This window comes from Cupressus sempervirens, chromosome 5 (genome assembly GCF_028749045.1).
Source record: "Cupressus sempervirens isolate cs-2001-9-10 chromosome 5, ASM2874904v1, whole genome shotgun sequence".
Taxonomy (NCBI): domain Eukaryota; kingdom Viridiplantae; phylum Streptophyta; class Pinopsida; order Cupressales; family Cupressaceae; genus Cupressus; species Cupressus sempervirens.
The window spans coordinates 1,047,297,102-1,047,315,105 of NC_143122.1; the positions used below are offsets into that span (position 1 = coordinate 1,047,297,102).

General features: G+C 31.5%; 1 protein-coding gene and 1 pseudogene across 1 annotated transcript; both read left to right on the top strand.

Moving 5' to 3' along the window:
- The first annotated feature begins 5,406 nt into the window (after window positions 1-5,406).
- LOC149559528 (glutamate receptor 2.1-like) lies at window positions 5,407-10,290 on the top strand. The gene is made up of 6 exons (XM_089831485.1): window positions 5,407-5,656; window positions 6,826-8,141; window positions 8,464-8,747; window positions 8,841-8,872; window positions 9,270-9,658; window positions 9,742-10,290. The coding sequence occupies exons 1-6, from the start codon at window positions 5,407-5,409 to the stop codon at window positions 10,288-10,290; spliced, it is 2,820 nt and encodes a 939-aa protein (XP_089687611.1).
- Window positions 10,291-11,117: 827 nt separating this feature from the next.
- LOC149559529 (glutamate receptor 2.7-like) lies at window positions 11,118-15,315 on the top strand (annotated as a pseudogene).
- The last annotated feature ends 2,689 nt before the right edge of the window (window positions 15,316-18,004 follow it).

Consider the following 18,004-nt stretch of genomic DNA (forward strand, 5'->3'; position numbering starts at 1 on the left):
CATTGATGCTTGCTTTGACTCTTTCAACATACATGGCAATGTTTTCATCTTCTCTCATTCTCATCTGACCAAATTGTCCTCTTAGAAATTTTTTTTTGGCTCTTCTCACATTATCATCACCTCCATAGATATCTTTCAGCTTGTTCCACATAGCAAAGGTAGTTTTGTAGTTCTTGATATCATCAAATTCTTCATAGCTTAGGGTTGATGCAATGTCTATCATCATGGTGTTATGAGTCTTTTTCTCAGCAATGTCATTGATAGATAGTGTACTAGAAGGAGTTATATATTCTTCATCAAGATATTTCAATCCTATATCTCTAATAGAAGCCAGATGCAGTCTCATGAGACCTTACCATACTGAAAAGTTATCCTTGTTAAGCCTTGGAATTTCTTTCTTGTAAGACATCCTGATCTTTAGCTTAGATCCTTGAAATCCTTCCTGCAAGCACCAAAAACTCTGATACCAATTTTTGGAAATATAGATGGAGTAATTGAAGGGCCCTGGGTGAATCAGTTACCACAAAATCAAATCCATAGATCCCTTAGATGTCTTAAAAACTAGTCATTGCTGTCACTCGATAGCCACACAGAAAAATGTTGTAACTCAGTAGATGTACTGTAAGTAAACTTATTACTGATCTTTAAGCATTCACAAAGATTTAACATGCATGCATAAAAGAAATAACATGAACACAAGAGACACTAGATTTAACATGGAAACCCAATATGGGAAAAACCACCAAGTAACTAGCTACCAATTTTCACTCTTCTAAAGTGAGCCCTATTATGAGCCAACCCTGTTAAAGGTTACAAAACACACTATTAGGTGTTACCTTGTTAAAGGATTTAATCACCCTACTAGGAGTGGCTTGCTAGAGGACTTTAGAACAATTCAATAGAACTGTCCACCTTATTAGAGGATTTACAAAATGGTTGTTAAACCAACTCTATTAAGAGATTTGGAAATCACTGCTAGAATTGTGAGAAAGTAACAATGAGTTGATCTAAATGAGATGCAAGCAAATTTGTTGATACAGATCTCTATTCTGCTTCATTGGATCCTCACTAATCAAATAAATCTTTACTGCTCCTCAAGGATATCTGATCCTCTTTCAAAATTTTCTCACACTTTCTTCTTCACACAATCAACATATTTGCATGCTCGCTTATTCATTTTCCATACTTTAGAATTCCCAACTTGACCTCTTATTTATACATTACAAATTGTCAAGTTGGCTCATTTACAAGTTACAATTATCAATAATCATTAAATTAGTTGGCTCCATTCATTACATGAAACAATTAAACTTTATTTCCCAAAAAAATGAAATCCTTCATTGGCCGACCTTGCTCGATAAACACTACTCCAGAAATGTTTTCCAATGTTAACCAACTAAGCTTGGTGAACATTGTAAACTCTGCAAAATTCTTTGGAGACTAAGTGAACTCGGTAAACACTGAATTTCCTTTGCTGACCTTGTGAGCTTAGTAGAAACTGACTTTTGCCACAAAAACCTTCAATGCCCAAGTGAGCTTGGTAGAAACCGTCTAATAACTAATATGACATTTGTGTAACATAAACGAAAACACACAATTGAACAATTGTGTCCAACAATAGTATGGCTCAAATCCCTTAGGAGGCCACATACCATGCCCTTGCTATAGCTTCCACAAAAGACTGTAGATGTATGATACTCTTCACCCTTGTAGTGTTAACTCTTTCAAGACACTTGAAGACATATAGGTGGTTACTCATCCTATCAACAAGTTTTATCACCAATTAGTTAATTATGAAATCATAACTTATCAGAACCTCTTCACGCTACCTTGTCAGCCACTTCTAGGCCAATTACATGAGAGAAGCCACTTCACATGTCTATCCTACATATCCATGCTCATCACATGATGAGTTCCTATAGGGAATGCAAATTCCCAACCCAACCTCCAAATGAACAATACCTCAATTGACCTATTTTTGCTAGTTCAGGTCTCACAAGATCCCATCATATGCACATACACACATGCTTGTGTGTGGGAACATCTAATAACACAAATATAACCATAAAACTAATGCAAGGGTTGGATGAGAAATGAAAAGAAGGAAAAACATGAAAGCACTCAACTGAGCATATTGCTAGAAGTATGGATTTGACACAAATCTCAATAAAAATAAAGTAAAACCATGGTTAGATTGGAAATCTAGCATACATTCCAAATCCATGACAAAGATCCTATATGTTCCTAGAAACACATGCAAAAATTAGGTTGTATGCAAAATGAGGCGATGTAAAAGTGCTCAAAATTAAAAGTTATCAAAAAAGACAAAATTGAAAATCTATTTTCCAAATGGAATCAAACTCCTAAACCTTCAATAAAATTTGAGCTACAAGCTCGTACAAAAAAATTGAGCAAAAAAAAACCACAAAAACTTATAATTTAAATTCTAAAAGCCTATGAATGCTCATACTCACCCAACTGGGTCAAATTAAAGCATGCAAATGGAGGGGAACACTAATTTTCATCCTCCCAGCATTTAGAAACAAAAAATAGAACTTAAACTGAGCTAAAATAATCAAAATGGAAAAGCCATACCTCACAGCCAAGAAGACAAAATGTAAAAGGCCACAATAAAATAAACAAGTGGCAAATCTACTGAAACATTCAACAAGTGAAGATCTTCTCGCTACAGATCTAATAAGACCACTCTCACATCAATACCTAGCCAAGCTCCCACAACAAACAAATCAAGAAATGATCACAAGAGGGTTTGAGAAATTTCTCTTGAAAAACATAAAAGGCAAAGTGAATAATGAACTTTAAAGTTCAAACATTTCATTATAAGCACTTTTTTGAAAGTGGCTCATGAAATAAAACATTAAAGGACTTAATAACTTAATTACCCATTTTCCCAAATAAATCAAGCAATTCCAATTGCTTCGAATTCAATTATGAAAAATTAGATAGTAATTTAAAATAATCTTAAATCAATATAATTTTTTCCTTAAAACTATTAAATCATATTACATTAATATTTTCAGCAACAGCTGGAGATTCCTAAATGCATAGGCACACACACATGGCTAAATACATTTTCATAATGAATTTAAATTTTACCAATTAAGAGGGTTGATTAATTTAATTAAAACATATACTTCATCCATACAAGGACTACATTGGCTTATATGAATGACCAAATCACTAACTCCATGTGCCAATGTCAGGGATAAAGGTTCTGTATAATAAACAAACCAGATCAGGTGTAGATGCACAATATATTAGTATACATCTAAAGTAAAAAGTGCATGAAATCATGCAAATAACATTTAATTAATTTCATTAGAATAATCCATTTAAATCATTCATTTGCATCACAATATGAGTCGATTGCAAGAGTGAGATAAATATTCACAACACAAGCACATCAACAATGGATCGAAGATTATCCATCATATAATTATAAATATGATCCATGTTCGAATACAAAACAACAAAATATCATCATAATGCATCATGCCACAACACAAGCAACATGATTCATATATGATCAAACTAAATAGTATAACATCTAACATCTATTGACTATGATACTAATAATCAAAATAGTGTAAAGTCATCGAAGCATCTCAAATGCACATATACATGAATATCAAAATATCTCTTGAATCAGAATAATCCATAGTATAAAATGCTAACACAGGAGGCACTACGTAAATCATCTTGGTTTGATAAAAGAGAAAAAAATCAATTTTAGATTTAGATTGAGAATAATTAATTTTTATGCATGTAGTATATTTGTTTGACAAGTCTCTTCATAAATTAGATCTTGTTTTGAAATTTCTAACCATGGCATATACAACCATTGGCCAAAAATGAAGAACTATGTATAAATCATTGAGTTATCTCGTATAGTCATAACCTAGAAACATAAACTATAGAAAGGTTTGAATTTTTGTATTTTATTAATTGATTTTCATGAGAAAGGAGAGTGATCTTGACCTATCTTCACCTTTCTATTAATGGGAAGCACTACTATATTTTTCAATTAACACTGCTCTCTTAGAACTAACCATCAAAACAAGGATTAGTAAATACAAGTGTATTAGATAAAGAGGGATAAGTCATCTATAAAAAATGAAAATTGTGAAACCAAGTGATAGGATAGTAGCCTTTGGATTCTTTTCTTCAAACTCTACCAAAATATTTTTTAATAGTTTTCAAAAACCTTGCATCAAGTAAACGAGAAGGATAAACATTCAAAAGACAAAGATCCATTATATGACTAAAAATAAAATTGTCTACACTAACGTAAGCATGTGCAATTAAACAAATATCTTTATATATTTAAATAGCTATTGAGAAACAAAGAAGTTGAAAAATAAAATCAAATTGAAACTTGAATGATGTTCTTAAAAACATTTTAAGTTAGTTGTGTAAATGATTGATATCATAATTAAACAAGAAATTAATTTAAAAATACAAACATCAACACACACTCAAAAAGCTTACATACAAGTATCCATTGAAATTAATAAAAATAAAATGAATAGTAAATGTAGATTCATATATGAACTCAAAATATTATAATAGAAAAGGAAATCCTATAACACTACAAATATTTGAGTAAATTAAATTGACATACAATTAAATTCATATTTGGACTAACCAATCAATTAAATTAATATTTGAATAATTGACCAATTGAAATTACAATGTTAAAAAAATTGGGTTTAATACGAGTCAAGATATATCAATTCTAAATGTCAACATATTTAAAAGTAATGGAATAGCATGGAGTTACAAGCAAACATGAGAAACAAATATTTTATATACAAAAGTCTTAAAATAGAAATATGTCATGTCAGCATACAGTAGGACTTCTCCAAGCGTATGGGCAGTTTGCAAACTTTACTAGTGCCACACATACGGAACAAAAGGAAAAACAATCAGCCGTTTACTTCTTCTTATTTTCTTCTTATTTTACTGCAACCCATTTTGTTGTGTTACCCATGGCAGCATCTCATATTGTAAAACTTTCTCAAAATCCCTTTCAGATGTGTCTTTAGAGATTTTTAAACTGAAGTAGGAAAGCAAAGAGAAATTGTGCATTACGACTACGTGTCCCAAAGGAAAAGTAAACAAGGAAAGCCATTGGCTGCAACATTTGGTTACTTCCACACAATTTCTACTTCGTTTTCATTGTAGATAAATTATTCTGGCTGCTGAAAATAATACCAATTCTTTATCATTAGAGTCAACTTTACGTAATTTCCAAGATATTTCCATTTCCTTTCACCAAAGATAAGATTCTCAAGGAGTTTGAATGGAAATATATAGATGGATATGATCAACAAGAGTGCAATCCAAATCAATAGAATTCTCTTAAAAAAGAGGGAGGGATTGGAGATGAAAAGAGTGCAAATATTTGCAGTTGCAGTTGCTTGCCTTCTCATGGCTGCAAGTTTAGAGATTGCAGCTGAAAAGGGCACTGTGAATGTAGGGGTGATAGTGGATTCAACTTCATGGCCAGGAAAGATAGCAAAAACTGCCATGAAGTTAGCGGTAGATGATGTGAATGAATCTCAAATACTCAATGGCACTGAATTGCGTCTTGCCTTGAAAGAAGCAAAAACACCACTTGAAAGCACTTCTGCAGGTATTTTCATTTAAGAATGGTTATTCAGAGCTTTGGATGTATTAATGCATAAATTATTTTCATGCATCATAATTTATATATGACATCTTAGAAGTTTCTTCGTTTCTCTTTGATTCATATAAATATTTTATTTTTTAAGTTATTGCTTTTTCTTTTTTACAGTTAGATATAGACTAACCACTAACAGTGAAACAATGAAACCTTTTGATTGATTTTTATTTAATTTGATCTCCTTTGTATTTTAAATAATGTTCATAATTGCTAATAAGAAAATGATAAAATCTTTTATTGAAAGAGTTTTGTTTCATCTTATTAGTAGTTTAAGTATTGTGATATTGCTATCATGCTTTAATAGTGTAGTTTTAGAGTCAAACTCATTGACCTATAGCGATATTACAATTTGAGTTGTGGAAATTAATTATCTCCTAGTCATTAGTTTAAGTATTCTATATAATTACTAATGGCAAAATGACAAAATCTTTAATTGAATTATAGTTTAAATAATGTTCAGAATTATTAATAGTCAAACAATAAATCTTTAATTGAGAGAGTTTTCTTTGAACTTTGTGGTAGTTTTTCACTAAAAAAGACCTTGCAAATTTTTAAAGAGAGGTCATATTTGATATGCCATTAGATTTTTATTAATCTTTCTATTATAGATTTTAAGACTAGTGGGTTAATACTTCTTTATCTAAATTTTAGTCATAGAATTCAATGATATGTATTTTATGAGTCATTTCAATTCTTTAGTCATAAAATGTCCAAAACATAGTTATTTTGAAAAAATGTATTACAAAAATAATTTTATGTACATATATAATAAATAAAATAAATTTTCATGTAAAATTTTAAAACTCTGAATTTTTCTTAATTGTTCTTGTAATATTTTTAACTTATTTTGGTGAATCATAAAAATATTGATGATGCAGGTTTGGGTTAGGGTCCTCTCATACATACTCTAGTGTAATCACCCCTTCCCATTCTTCTACTATTGTTGCCACCTATTGATTTTTATTTCTAATATTGTTGAAGTGGACATTGATTATATATGAAATTTAAAGTTATGATTTCATATGTTTTTTTTTTTTTTTTCAATATGTCTGATTTTATTTCCATTCAAACACATGTCTAGTTCTATAAATGTTGCATATTTTTATGGTTGAATGCAGCTATTGATCTTCTAACCAACAATGAAGTAGTGGCATTGATAGAAGCAGAAGCATCCAAAACCCAACCTTTTTTATCAGATCTCGGAGAGGCAACCAACATTCCAGTTCTCTCACTCTCCATCACAGGCCCTACCCACTCCCATCATAAATTTCCATATTTTGTTCACATGGAAAACACTCATACCGTTCAAATGAAAGCCATTGCAACCTTGATTACACATTATGGTTGGAGAAACATTGCAATTCTTTACTCAGATGATTACTTTGGTTTAGTAGCCATGCCCTCATTGCTTGATGCTCTTCGAGATCTTGACTTTGAAATTGCATATACCTCAATTATTCCTTCAACTACACATAGACCAAAAATAAGGGAAGAGCTTCATAAACTCAAGGAAATAGAACCAAGAGTTTATGTTGTTCACACACCTTTTTCTCTAGCCATGAATATATTCATGCAGGCCCAGGAGATGGGAATGATGGATTCTAGTTATGTGTGGATCACAACCCAAGGGTTTACTAGTCTTTGGGATTATGCACTAAATTCTTCTACAATATCATCTATGCAAGGCCTCCTTGGGATTAAAACCCATATCCCAAATTCTAAAAAGTTGAAGGATTTCACTCAAAGGTGGGAACGACAATTTAGACTTGACAACCCCAACACAACAAATATTGAGCTGAATTCATATGGTTTATTGGCTTATGATACAGTGCTTATGATAGCTCAAGCAATTGGAAAGATGGAAATGAATGCAAGTTTAAGTTTTGTGACACCTTCAACTAGTCTTGGAACAATTGCAAATGCTACAATCAAGGTATTTCAAGAAGGAAGAAAACTTTTACAAGATATCATCTTAACAGATTTTGATGGTTTAAGTGGACGTGTTAAGTTCCATGATGGAGAAATGCATGGATGTGGTTATGAGATAGTGAATGTTGTGGGGAAAAGCTATCAAATAGTTGGGTATTGGCCATTTAATTCATCAAAGTTGTTCAAAACTCCATCTTTTGGTGATGAAGGGCTTCGAGATGTGATTTGGCCAGGTGGGTCTTCCATAGTCCCTCGTGGTTGGGCAATACCAAATAGACTAAAGATTGCAGTTCCTAGAAAAGCTGGTTGGGAGGAATTTGTTAGTGTGTCATTGGATCCAACAAGTCATGCACCTATCATCACTGGGTTCTCCATTAGCGTATTTCAAGCAGTTGCAAAAATTGTTGACACTCAATTGATGTATGATTTTATTCCATACCCTGAGAGCAATACTTATTCAGACAATTACTCCTATGAAGAACTCATCAGGCAAGTGTATCTCAAGGTGTGTTTTTCTTTCAATCTTAAATATTTCAAAAATACAAGAGATTCTAGTAATTCAAAACTTAATCCTATTTAGACTACTAAAATCATGATTTAGAGTTTAGTTCCTAGTTATATGGTGAGATTTTAATAGCATCTTTTGCAATATGTAATGGATCTTATAGTATACAACATATTGTTTAAATTAAGAATTGATCCTATACTATTCATCTTGAGAATTGAGCTTCTAACCTTTTTTTCCTCTTTTAGATGTCATTTTGAAGAGAATTAGAAAATTACCAATCACTATTTGAACACAATTTTTCTTTTCTTGGCTTTGATAGAAATATGATGCAGTTGTGGGTGATGTTACTATTACTACAAATCGAAGTAAAATTGTGGATTTCACACAACCATATACAGAAACGGGTTTAGTGATGGTGGCTCCCACTACCATAAAGGAGGAAGCCAACAATGCTTGGACATTCCTACAACCATTTACTCCAGCACTATGGGCAACAACAATTGTGTTTCTTATATATACTGGACTAGTGGTGTGGTTCCTAGAACATAAAATAAATCCCGACTTTAGGGGAAGTCCCCCAACCCAAGTGGTCACTCTATTTTGGTATCACATCTATCATTTTTTCCTTATGTCTTTTATTTCTCTATATTTATATTTAATTTTCAGTATAACTAAATTTCATTTTAATTCTTTTAGGTTTGCGTTCTCGGCTATGTTTTATGCCCATAGTAAGAATTTCCTTTCTCCTCAAATTTTACATTTAGACACTTGCTTAAATAACATTCACTATTTTTTAAACTTGTAAATGGTACACATTAAGCATTTATTTTCTATTTAGTATTGAAGATTGAACAAGCTTAAAGAAAAAACATTAGATTTTTACATGTAAATAACACATACTAAGCATTCCTTTTCTATTTAATGTAAGCTAAATTAGTAAATATTAAGCTCCAACTTGTTAGTTTCAAACAAATTAATCATCCATTGGTTTCCTTTTATATAAATAATTCAAGCCTACCAATCAATGTATCATATCAAAAAAACTAAAATGATTTTGGATATATCTTTATTTTTATAATATTCATTTGCTATATTTTATTAATGTGTACATATTACATTTTGCAGGAGAGAGTATCCATAATAGTTTGAGTCGACTAGTTCTCGTAGCTTGGCTATTTGTAGCATTTGTTTTAACGTCAAGCTATACAGCTAATCTTGCTTCAAGACTGACTGCTCAACAAATAACACCAATTGTAGATGTATTTGGTAACTATAAATTGGGCTATCGTAGTTCATATGTTGGGAGCTTTCTAACTCATGATTCAGGAATGACCAATATAAATCTAGAAGCATATTCATCACGAAAGGCATATAAGGAGGCTCTATCAAAAGGTGCAAAGAACGGAGGAGTGGATGCCATTTTAGATGAAATCCCATTTGTTCGGGCCTTCCTTTCTATTGAATGTGGCTATTCGATGGTGGGCAACACATATCAAAGTGGTGGCTTTGGATTTGTAAGTTTACTTTAATATATGTGTGCACATTTCTCTATTTTGGATGTATAATTAGTGCTTAACTATTGTGATTTTTTTGAAAGGTTTTTCGCAAAGGGTCTTCTTTGGCGAAAGAATTTTCTAAGGCGATTTTAAACCTTTCAGAAAGTGATAAGTTTGAAGAGCTTAAATCTACATATTTCAATGATACACTCAAAAAGTGTCCCGATCCATCACAAGATTTGAGAAGGTTGGATGTTGGAAGCTTTTGGGGATTGTATCTCATTACAGGAACAATATCATCTATGTCTTTAATTTTTTTCTTTTCGCAGGCTTATTACTCAAGGAAAAATATTAGGATGTTGAAATCTATCAAATATTTTATGAAGTATATATACCAAGAGCAAGTTTCACCCCAGATTTTCTCATTGGAAATTCTACCACAGAAGAATAGCTCTTCAAATACAAAGGAGGGTTCAGGTGAACATTATAAATTAGATGTGAGTGTTTTAAATGATACAAGACAAAATGTGATGACTCAAACATCCTCATTTGCAAATCATGAGATAATAGATGAGATCTCATCTAGACAAATCCATGGAGGAGAAAAAGCTACCATGAGTTGCTCTCTAGACATAGCCATTACAAAGTGAAGAAAACAAATAAAGTTGTATTTGTATATAATAAGATATGATGTAATTATTTGGCATATCTTTTAATAGGTCTTTCATAGTTTCATTTAAAATATTGTAATCAACTAGTGACTAATAAAGTTATTTCTCTATTTTTGGCTAACAAGTTTGTCCCCTTAGTTTAATTATTACTTGGACTCTTATTTTCCACAATGAGTAATTTTTTATTAGCAATAACTTGGTGAACCATGAAGGATTCTCCTCTGAATTTTGTATAGGTACAACTCCCTAATATAGATTTTCAATGAATGAATGAATTTAAATTTAAATAGTATAACTTTAACCATAAAGTACAAATCTATTTAATTGATATCCACCACATCAACATAGAGGGATCCAAAACATGCATAATAATGAAAGTTGAATTAATTTTCTTCCTAAGATTCATAGATATTTTGTGATACTCATCAAATTATTCCTAAATAATTATAACTAAAGACAAGAAAGCATGTCAAAAACACTAATTTTCAATCTAAACTATGATAATTTTGAATTGATCAAAAAGACCTTTTGGATACGGGCAGATAGTGGATTTAACTTCATGGCCAGGAAAGATAGCAAAAACTGCCTTTGGTAAAGTAGGTATAGAAAGACTTCCAACAAGTTTGAATATATCTATATAGATACAATCATGAATATATATATATATATATATATATATATATATATATATATATATATATATATATATATATATAGAGAGAGAGAGAGAGAGAGAGAGAGAGAGAGAGAGAGAGATGACCAAGAGCATGGTGCAGAGTAGAGTTAGAAGGAAGGGATTGGAGATGATGAAAAGAGTGCACATATTTCAAGTTATGGGCATTTTAATGGCTGCAAGTTTAGAAGTTGCAGTTCAGAAAGAGAGTGTGAATGTAGGGGTGATAGTGGATTCAACTTCATGGCTAGGAAAGATAGCAAAAACTGCCATGAAGTTAGTGGTAGATGATGTGAATGAATCTCAAATACTCAATGGCACTGAATTGTGTCTTCTCTTGAAAGAGGCAAAAACACCACTTGAAAGCACTTCTGCAGGTACTTTGATTTAAGAATGGTTATTTAGACTTTATATATGACATCAGAATTTATATATGACATCTTAGAAGTTTCTTCGTTTCTCTTTGATTCATATAAATATTTTATTTTTCAAGTTATTGATTTTTCTTTTTACAGTTAGATATAGACTAACCACTAATAGTGAAACTATGAAACCTTTGATTGATTTTTATTTATTTATTTGATCTCCTTTGTATTTTAAATAATGTTTATAATTGCTAATAAGGAAATGTTGAAATCTCTTATTGAAAGAGTTTTGTTTCATCTTATTAGTAGTTTAAGTATTGTGATATTGCTATCAAGATTTAAGTGTGTAGTTTTAGAGACAAACTCATTGACCTATAACAATATCACAATTTGAATACTTGTATAAATTCCTATAAATTCCCAAGTTTAAGTATTGTCTATAATTACTAATGGAAAAATGATGAAATATTTAATTGAATTATAGTTTAAATAATGTTCTGAATTATTAATAGTCAAATAGTAAATCTTTCATTGAAAGAGTTTTCTTTGATCTTCATGGCAATTTTTCATTGAATAAGCTCTTTCAATCTTTTTAAGAGAGCTCATATTTGATATATGTCATTAGATTTTTATTAATCTTTCAATTATAGATTTTAAGACTAATAGGTTAATACTAATTTATCTAAATTTTAGTCATAGAATTCAATAATATGTTCTTTTATGAGTCATTTCAATTCACTAGTCATAAAATGTCCAAAATGTACTTATTTAAAAAAAACGTATTTCAAAAATAATTTTATGTACATATATAATCAATAAAATAATTCTTCATGTAAAATTCTAAAACTTTGAAATTTTCTTAATTGTTCTTGTAATGTTTTTAACTTATTTTGATGAAGAAGAAGATCATAAAAATATTGATGATGTGGGATCCCCTCATAAGTACTCTAGTGTGTAAGGTAAACTAGGGTTTAGGTCCCCCTTCACCCCTTCCCATTCTCCTACTATTGTTGCCACCTATTGATTTTTATTTCTAATATTGTTGAAGTTGACATTGATTCTATATGCAATTTAAAGTTATGATTTCATATGCTCCTAATTTTTTTCAATATGTTTGATTTTATTTCCATTCAAACACATCTAGTTCTATTAAATGTGACATGTTTTTATGGGTGAATGCAACTATTGATCTTCTAACCAATAGTACCAACAATGAAGTAGTGGCATTGGTAGAAGCAAAAGCATCCAAAACCCAACCTTTTTTATCAGATCTCAGAGAGGCAACCAACATTCCAGTTATCTCACTCTCCATCACAAGCCCTATCTATTCCCATAAAAAAATTTCATATTTTGTTCACATGTCACACACTCATACCATTCAAATGAAAGCCATTGCAACCTTGATTAAGCATTATGGTTCGAGAAGCATTGCAGTTCTTTTCTCAGATAATTACTTTGGTTTAGTAGCCATGCCCTCGTTGCATGATGCTCTTCAAGATCTTGACTCTGAAATTGCATATACCTCAATTATTCCTTCAAATGCCCAGAGACCAAAAATAAGGGAAAAGCTTCATAAACTCAAGGAAATAGAACCAAGAGTTTATGTTGTTCACACACCTTTTTCTCTAGCCATGAATTTATTCATGGAGGCCCAAGAGATGGGAATGATGGATTCTAGTTATGTGTGGATCACAACCCAAGGATTTACTAGTCTTTGGGATTATGAACTCAATTCTTCTACAATCTCATCTATGCAAGGCCTCCTTGGGATTAAAACCCATATCCCATATTCTGAAAAGTTGAAGGATTTTACTCAAAGGTGGGAAGGACAATTTAGACTTGACAACCCCATCACAACAAATATTGAGTTGAATTCATATGGTTTATTAGCTTATGATACAGTGATTACAATAGCTCAAGCAATTGGAAAGATGGAAATGAATGCAAGTTTAGGTTTTGTGACACCTTCAACTAGTCTTGGAACAATTGCAAATGCTACAATCAAGGTATTTCAAGAAGGAAGAATTTTTTTACGAGAAATCATCTTAAAAGATTTTGATGGTTTAAGTGGACGTGTTAAGTTCCATGATGGGGAAATGCATGGGTGTGGTTACGAGATAGTGAATGTTGTGGGAAAAAGCTATCAAATAGTTGGGTATTGGCCATTTAATTCATCAAAGTTGTTCAAATCTCCATCTTTTGGTAATGAGGGTGAAATGTCCCTTTTCTAATTTTATATGATATTTCAAGCCTCTAATAAGATCTTTAGGATCAAACAACCAATCTTTCAAAGATCCACCAATTTCTCAATAAACCCCAAATCGGGTATACCGAAAATAGTGCCAAAAACTTCATAGCTTCACATATTATTAGTAAATCTGAAAGTGAAAATTTTTATAGAAATTTCAGCAGCATAACAGACTAAAAAATGACATTTTTAGATCTGTATAAAATTTACACAACAGCTCCCAAATAGAGGATAAAAACAATGTTCATCTGGCTCCCGAAAACAACATAGAATAGCCCGAAAACACCACAAAAACACTAATAATCTATCACAGAAGTATAATCATGACCAAATACATATATTCAGCTCTATTTAACATCTAAAAGTCTTAAATACAGCAGCAACCCAAACTGATATGAAATACTCAACCGGAAACACCAAACTCTTACAAAAAACACACCCGAAAAAACACAAATCTGCACTGTTCAGTACAAAGGAAAAATCCGCATGAGAATGCACATGGAATGGCTTCAAACTCCCATCCTTAGCCTTCCTAGAAACCTGCAAACTCCCATTCTTGGGTCTCCTTCTCCACAGGTTTGGCAGCCTCTGAAGAATAACAAAGAAATGAGCAAAAATTAAGTTCTGGAATCCCCCAAAATGCCTCCAAACCCCCTTAAAAGAGGGCATAACCCTAACTCACGTCTAAGAGGGGTTAATAAAATATAATTTAATAATAATTTTTATTTATTAGTCCATTGTTTTCCAAAGATTAGCCCCTTTTGCCAAAACTTCACCTTTTTGGAGCCTGCCTGCCTTAGCAAAGTTTATTATTTTTAATTATTTGAAAAGGGGACATGATAGAGGGGCTTCAAGCTATGATTTGGCTAGGTGGGTATTTCATAGTCCCTCGTGGTTGGGCAATACCAACTAGACTAAGGATTGCAATTCCTAGAAAATCTGGTTGGAAAGAATTTGTTAGTGTGTCATTGGATCTAACAAGTAAAACACCTATCATCACCAGGTTCTCCATTAAAGTGTTTTAGGAAATTGTGCAAATTTTTGACCCTCAATTGATGTTTGATTTCATTTTGTACCCTGAGAGCAATACTTATTCAGACAATTACTCCTATGAAGAACTCATCACGCAAGTGTACCTCAAGGTGTGTTTTTCTTTCAATCTTAAATATTTCAGAAATACAAGAGATTCTAGTAATTCAAAACGTAATCCTATTTAGCCTATTACAATCATGATTTAGACTCTAGTTCTTAGTTATATGGTGAGATTTTAATAGCACCTTTTGCAATATGTAATGGATCTTATATTATACAACATATAGTTTAAATAAAGAATTGATCCTATACTATTCATCATGACTAAATTGAGAATTGAGCTTCTAACATTCTTTTCCTCTTTTAAATGTTATTTTGAAGAGCATTAGAGAATTAGCAATCACTATTTGAACATAATTTTTCTTCCCTTGGGTTCGATAGAAATATGATGCAGTTGTGGGTGATGTTACTATTATTGCAAATCGAAGTAAAATTGTGGATTTCACACAACCATATACAGAACAGGTTTAGTGATGGTGGCACCCACTACCATCAAGGAGGAAGCTAATAATGCTTGGACATTCCTACAACCAGTTACTCTAGCACTATGGGCAACAATGATGGTGTTTCTTACATATACTGGACTAGTGGTGTGGTTCCTAGAACATAAAATAAATCAATCTTAGATTGTGCTTGAAGATATGTTCATGATGCTATGTTGTGGTAGAAGATATCAAAGTTCATTTTGTGGAGGTTGCTAAAGTGCAATGCATAATATGTCCATTAGAAACCAACTTTTCTGATGGGATTTATTTTGGAAGAAGTAAAGTGTATTGTAGCATGTGGAACTTAATTGTAATATCTTATTGGGGTCCTATATTACTCATTTTATATTCAGAAATCCCTCACAACCCAACTTAATTAGTTATTAGACTAAGGTATAAATGAAAGGTTATTTCCTTCATCGTAAGTGCTTTAAGACTTTTTTTTTATTGTATGTTGAGGATGTGAATTTGATCAGAGTAAAGAAGAGGATGATGTTGAGAATATTTTGAGCACTTTAAAGGAACAATATTGGCAAAGAAGTTATTGTATTGGTTATTTTTCTACTTGGGATATGTTTTCTTAGAAATATGTTTTGTGCAATAGTTCTAAAGTAATTTGTAATGCCCCACCAGGGAACCCAAAAGAAATTGAGCTAAAGTTTCACTAAGTTTTCCAAACATTTTTTTAAAGGATAATAAACAACAAAAATAGATATAATGTAGTGGAAGCAATAATAACAAGAGATAAAATAGCAAAAGCAATAACTCACATACATACAACCATCATAAACAAATTACATCTCTTAGGGTTTCGTGGAATCACATTTAAGTTTAATTAAAACTAAATTTGATACATAACAAATCCACCATCAAAGCATAACTACAAGTACAATTCATTTAAATAATATACAATTACAGAATACCACTTGGCATAAACAAAATGCATGATCATCCATTGTACAAGTCACAAGGTTGATAAGCCCAAAGAATACACATCATTAATAATATACAACATCTCATAAGATCTTTGAAGTACAATACAATGTAGAATAATCATCCAACAAAAATACAAGATTAGAAAGAAAGGTATAACGACATAAGCACCTCCAACAAGGACATCCAATAGTTAGATCTCAATGGCATAAGAAAATGGCACTACCACCCAACCTTGTGGAACCTAAATGACCCACTCCCACCACGCTGAGGAGATAAACTCAAGTCCCAAATAGAAATCAAGACACAAGTCAAAAGAAACATCTAGATTCAAGGAATCACCTAAAAGAAAACTATCTCAAAGTGTGCCAAGACACAAGAATCAACTAAACCCAGAGGCAAAAAGACATGTAGGAAATCTACTATGCAAGTGGGCAAGTGTGATCGTATGAGCCAACTCTAAGGTTACCCTGGAAACCACTATGGACTTCGACCCCCTAGTGTCTCTATGGAACATCAGTATCCTTTTGTACATACAAGGCATACTAACAAGTAAATTCTAAGGTTACCATGGCAGTCCCATAGAACTTCAGACACCTAGTGACTTTATGTGGCACCTTATCTTATTAACTTAATGAAATATTATCACTTATTAAAATAACCTACAATGGGTTGCCTAGGTAGCCTCTTTAGGACTTTGACATCCATTGCAAGGCACTACCCAACATGTCATACATATAACATACCCCAAGCTCAACAAAAGAAGAAGGTCTCATATGTCCATAAACCACACATCAATTCTTAAATAAGCAATGAGAAAGTACTGAAACATTATTGATTAAAATCACAGATTTCACCAATACAATCATCCTAATAGGACTAATCTAAAATCAAGTACACATACCAAATCAGGACATCACAAAAAATAAATCACAATAACCACCTCAATCCTAAACAAGAAATTGGAAAGCACAACACAACATCTAATCAAATCATCATAGAACACACACACCACATCACCATGGTCAAGTATAAAAGATTGTAACCAAAATAAGCCATGATAGCATCACAAAAAAAAACCCTCAAGCCTCTGGTAAACATCATGATTGGTCAAACACTAAGTCAACCCAAACCCAATATCAGTCAACGACACATTGCATACAATATATACAAAAGTAATTTTCATAATTCATTAGGTTTTGAGAACACAAAATTTTAATTTTCACTATGGTTTCCGGTTTTCATTTTTGTTTTCAAGTATTACAAATTCACTAAAGTTCTTGAGTCTACAAATCTCAACACTCAACAAATCATAAAAAAGTTGTTTAAACATAAAACCCCAAATGTAAAACCACACACATCTCATCAGAGTCTTTTAAACACTTGTTTTCATAGTTCATTAGGTTTTCTTCAAACATAAGAGTTCAGTAGACAAACAAGGTTCAATTCTTGTTTCCAAGTATTACAGTTTATAGAGTTTTTGATTACAATCAAGGTTTGCATTTTCATCTTCTCAAAATATCATAATTACCAAACTTTTTTGAATAATAAAATTTCCCTAGTATTACAAATCATTTTCATATATCATAACCATATAAACACATCCAACCTTATAAAAGAAAACATTAATTCTTTGAATTATTTTTTTGATTTTCAATTTACTTTAAAATTATATTTAAATAATAAAATAATAAATCAAATTTTCAAATAATTAAATTAAAATTTTTAATAATAATTATTAAAATTATTAGTAATAATAATTATCAATTATTATCAAAATAATTTTATATTTATTAAACTTTGGAAAAACTTTCTCAAAATGGAAACCTACTAAAAATGGAAACTTTCCCAAAATAGAAACATGCTACAAATGGAAATATCCTTGAAATAAAAATCT

Excerpts from the sequence above, each read along its gene's own strand:
- LOC149559528 (XM_089831485.1), top strand. The coding sequence starts at position 5,407 with ATGAAAAGAGTGCAAATATTTGCAGTTGCAGTTGCTTGCCTTCTCATG. Across the intron at positions 8,142-8,463 it reads TCAGGCAAGTGTATCTCAAG|AAATATGATGCAGTTGTGGG; the intron begins GTGTGTTTTTCT and ends TGGCTTTGATAG. Across the intron at positions 9,659-9,741 it reads AAAGTGGTGGCTTTGGATTT|GTTTTTCGCAAAGGGTCTTC; the intron begins GTAAGTTTACTT and ends TTTTTTTGAAAG.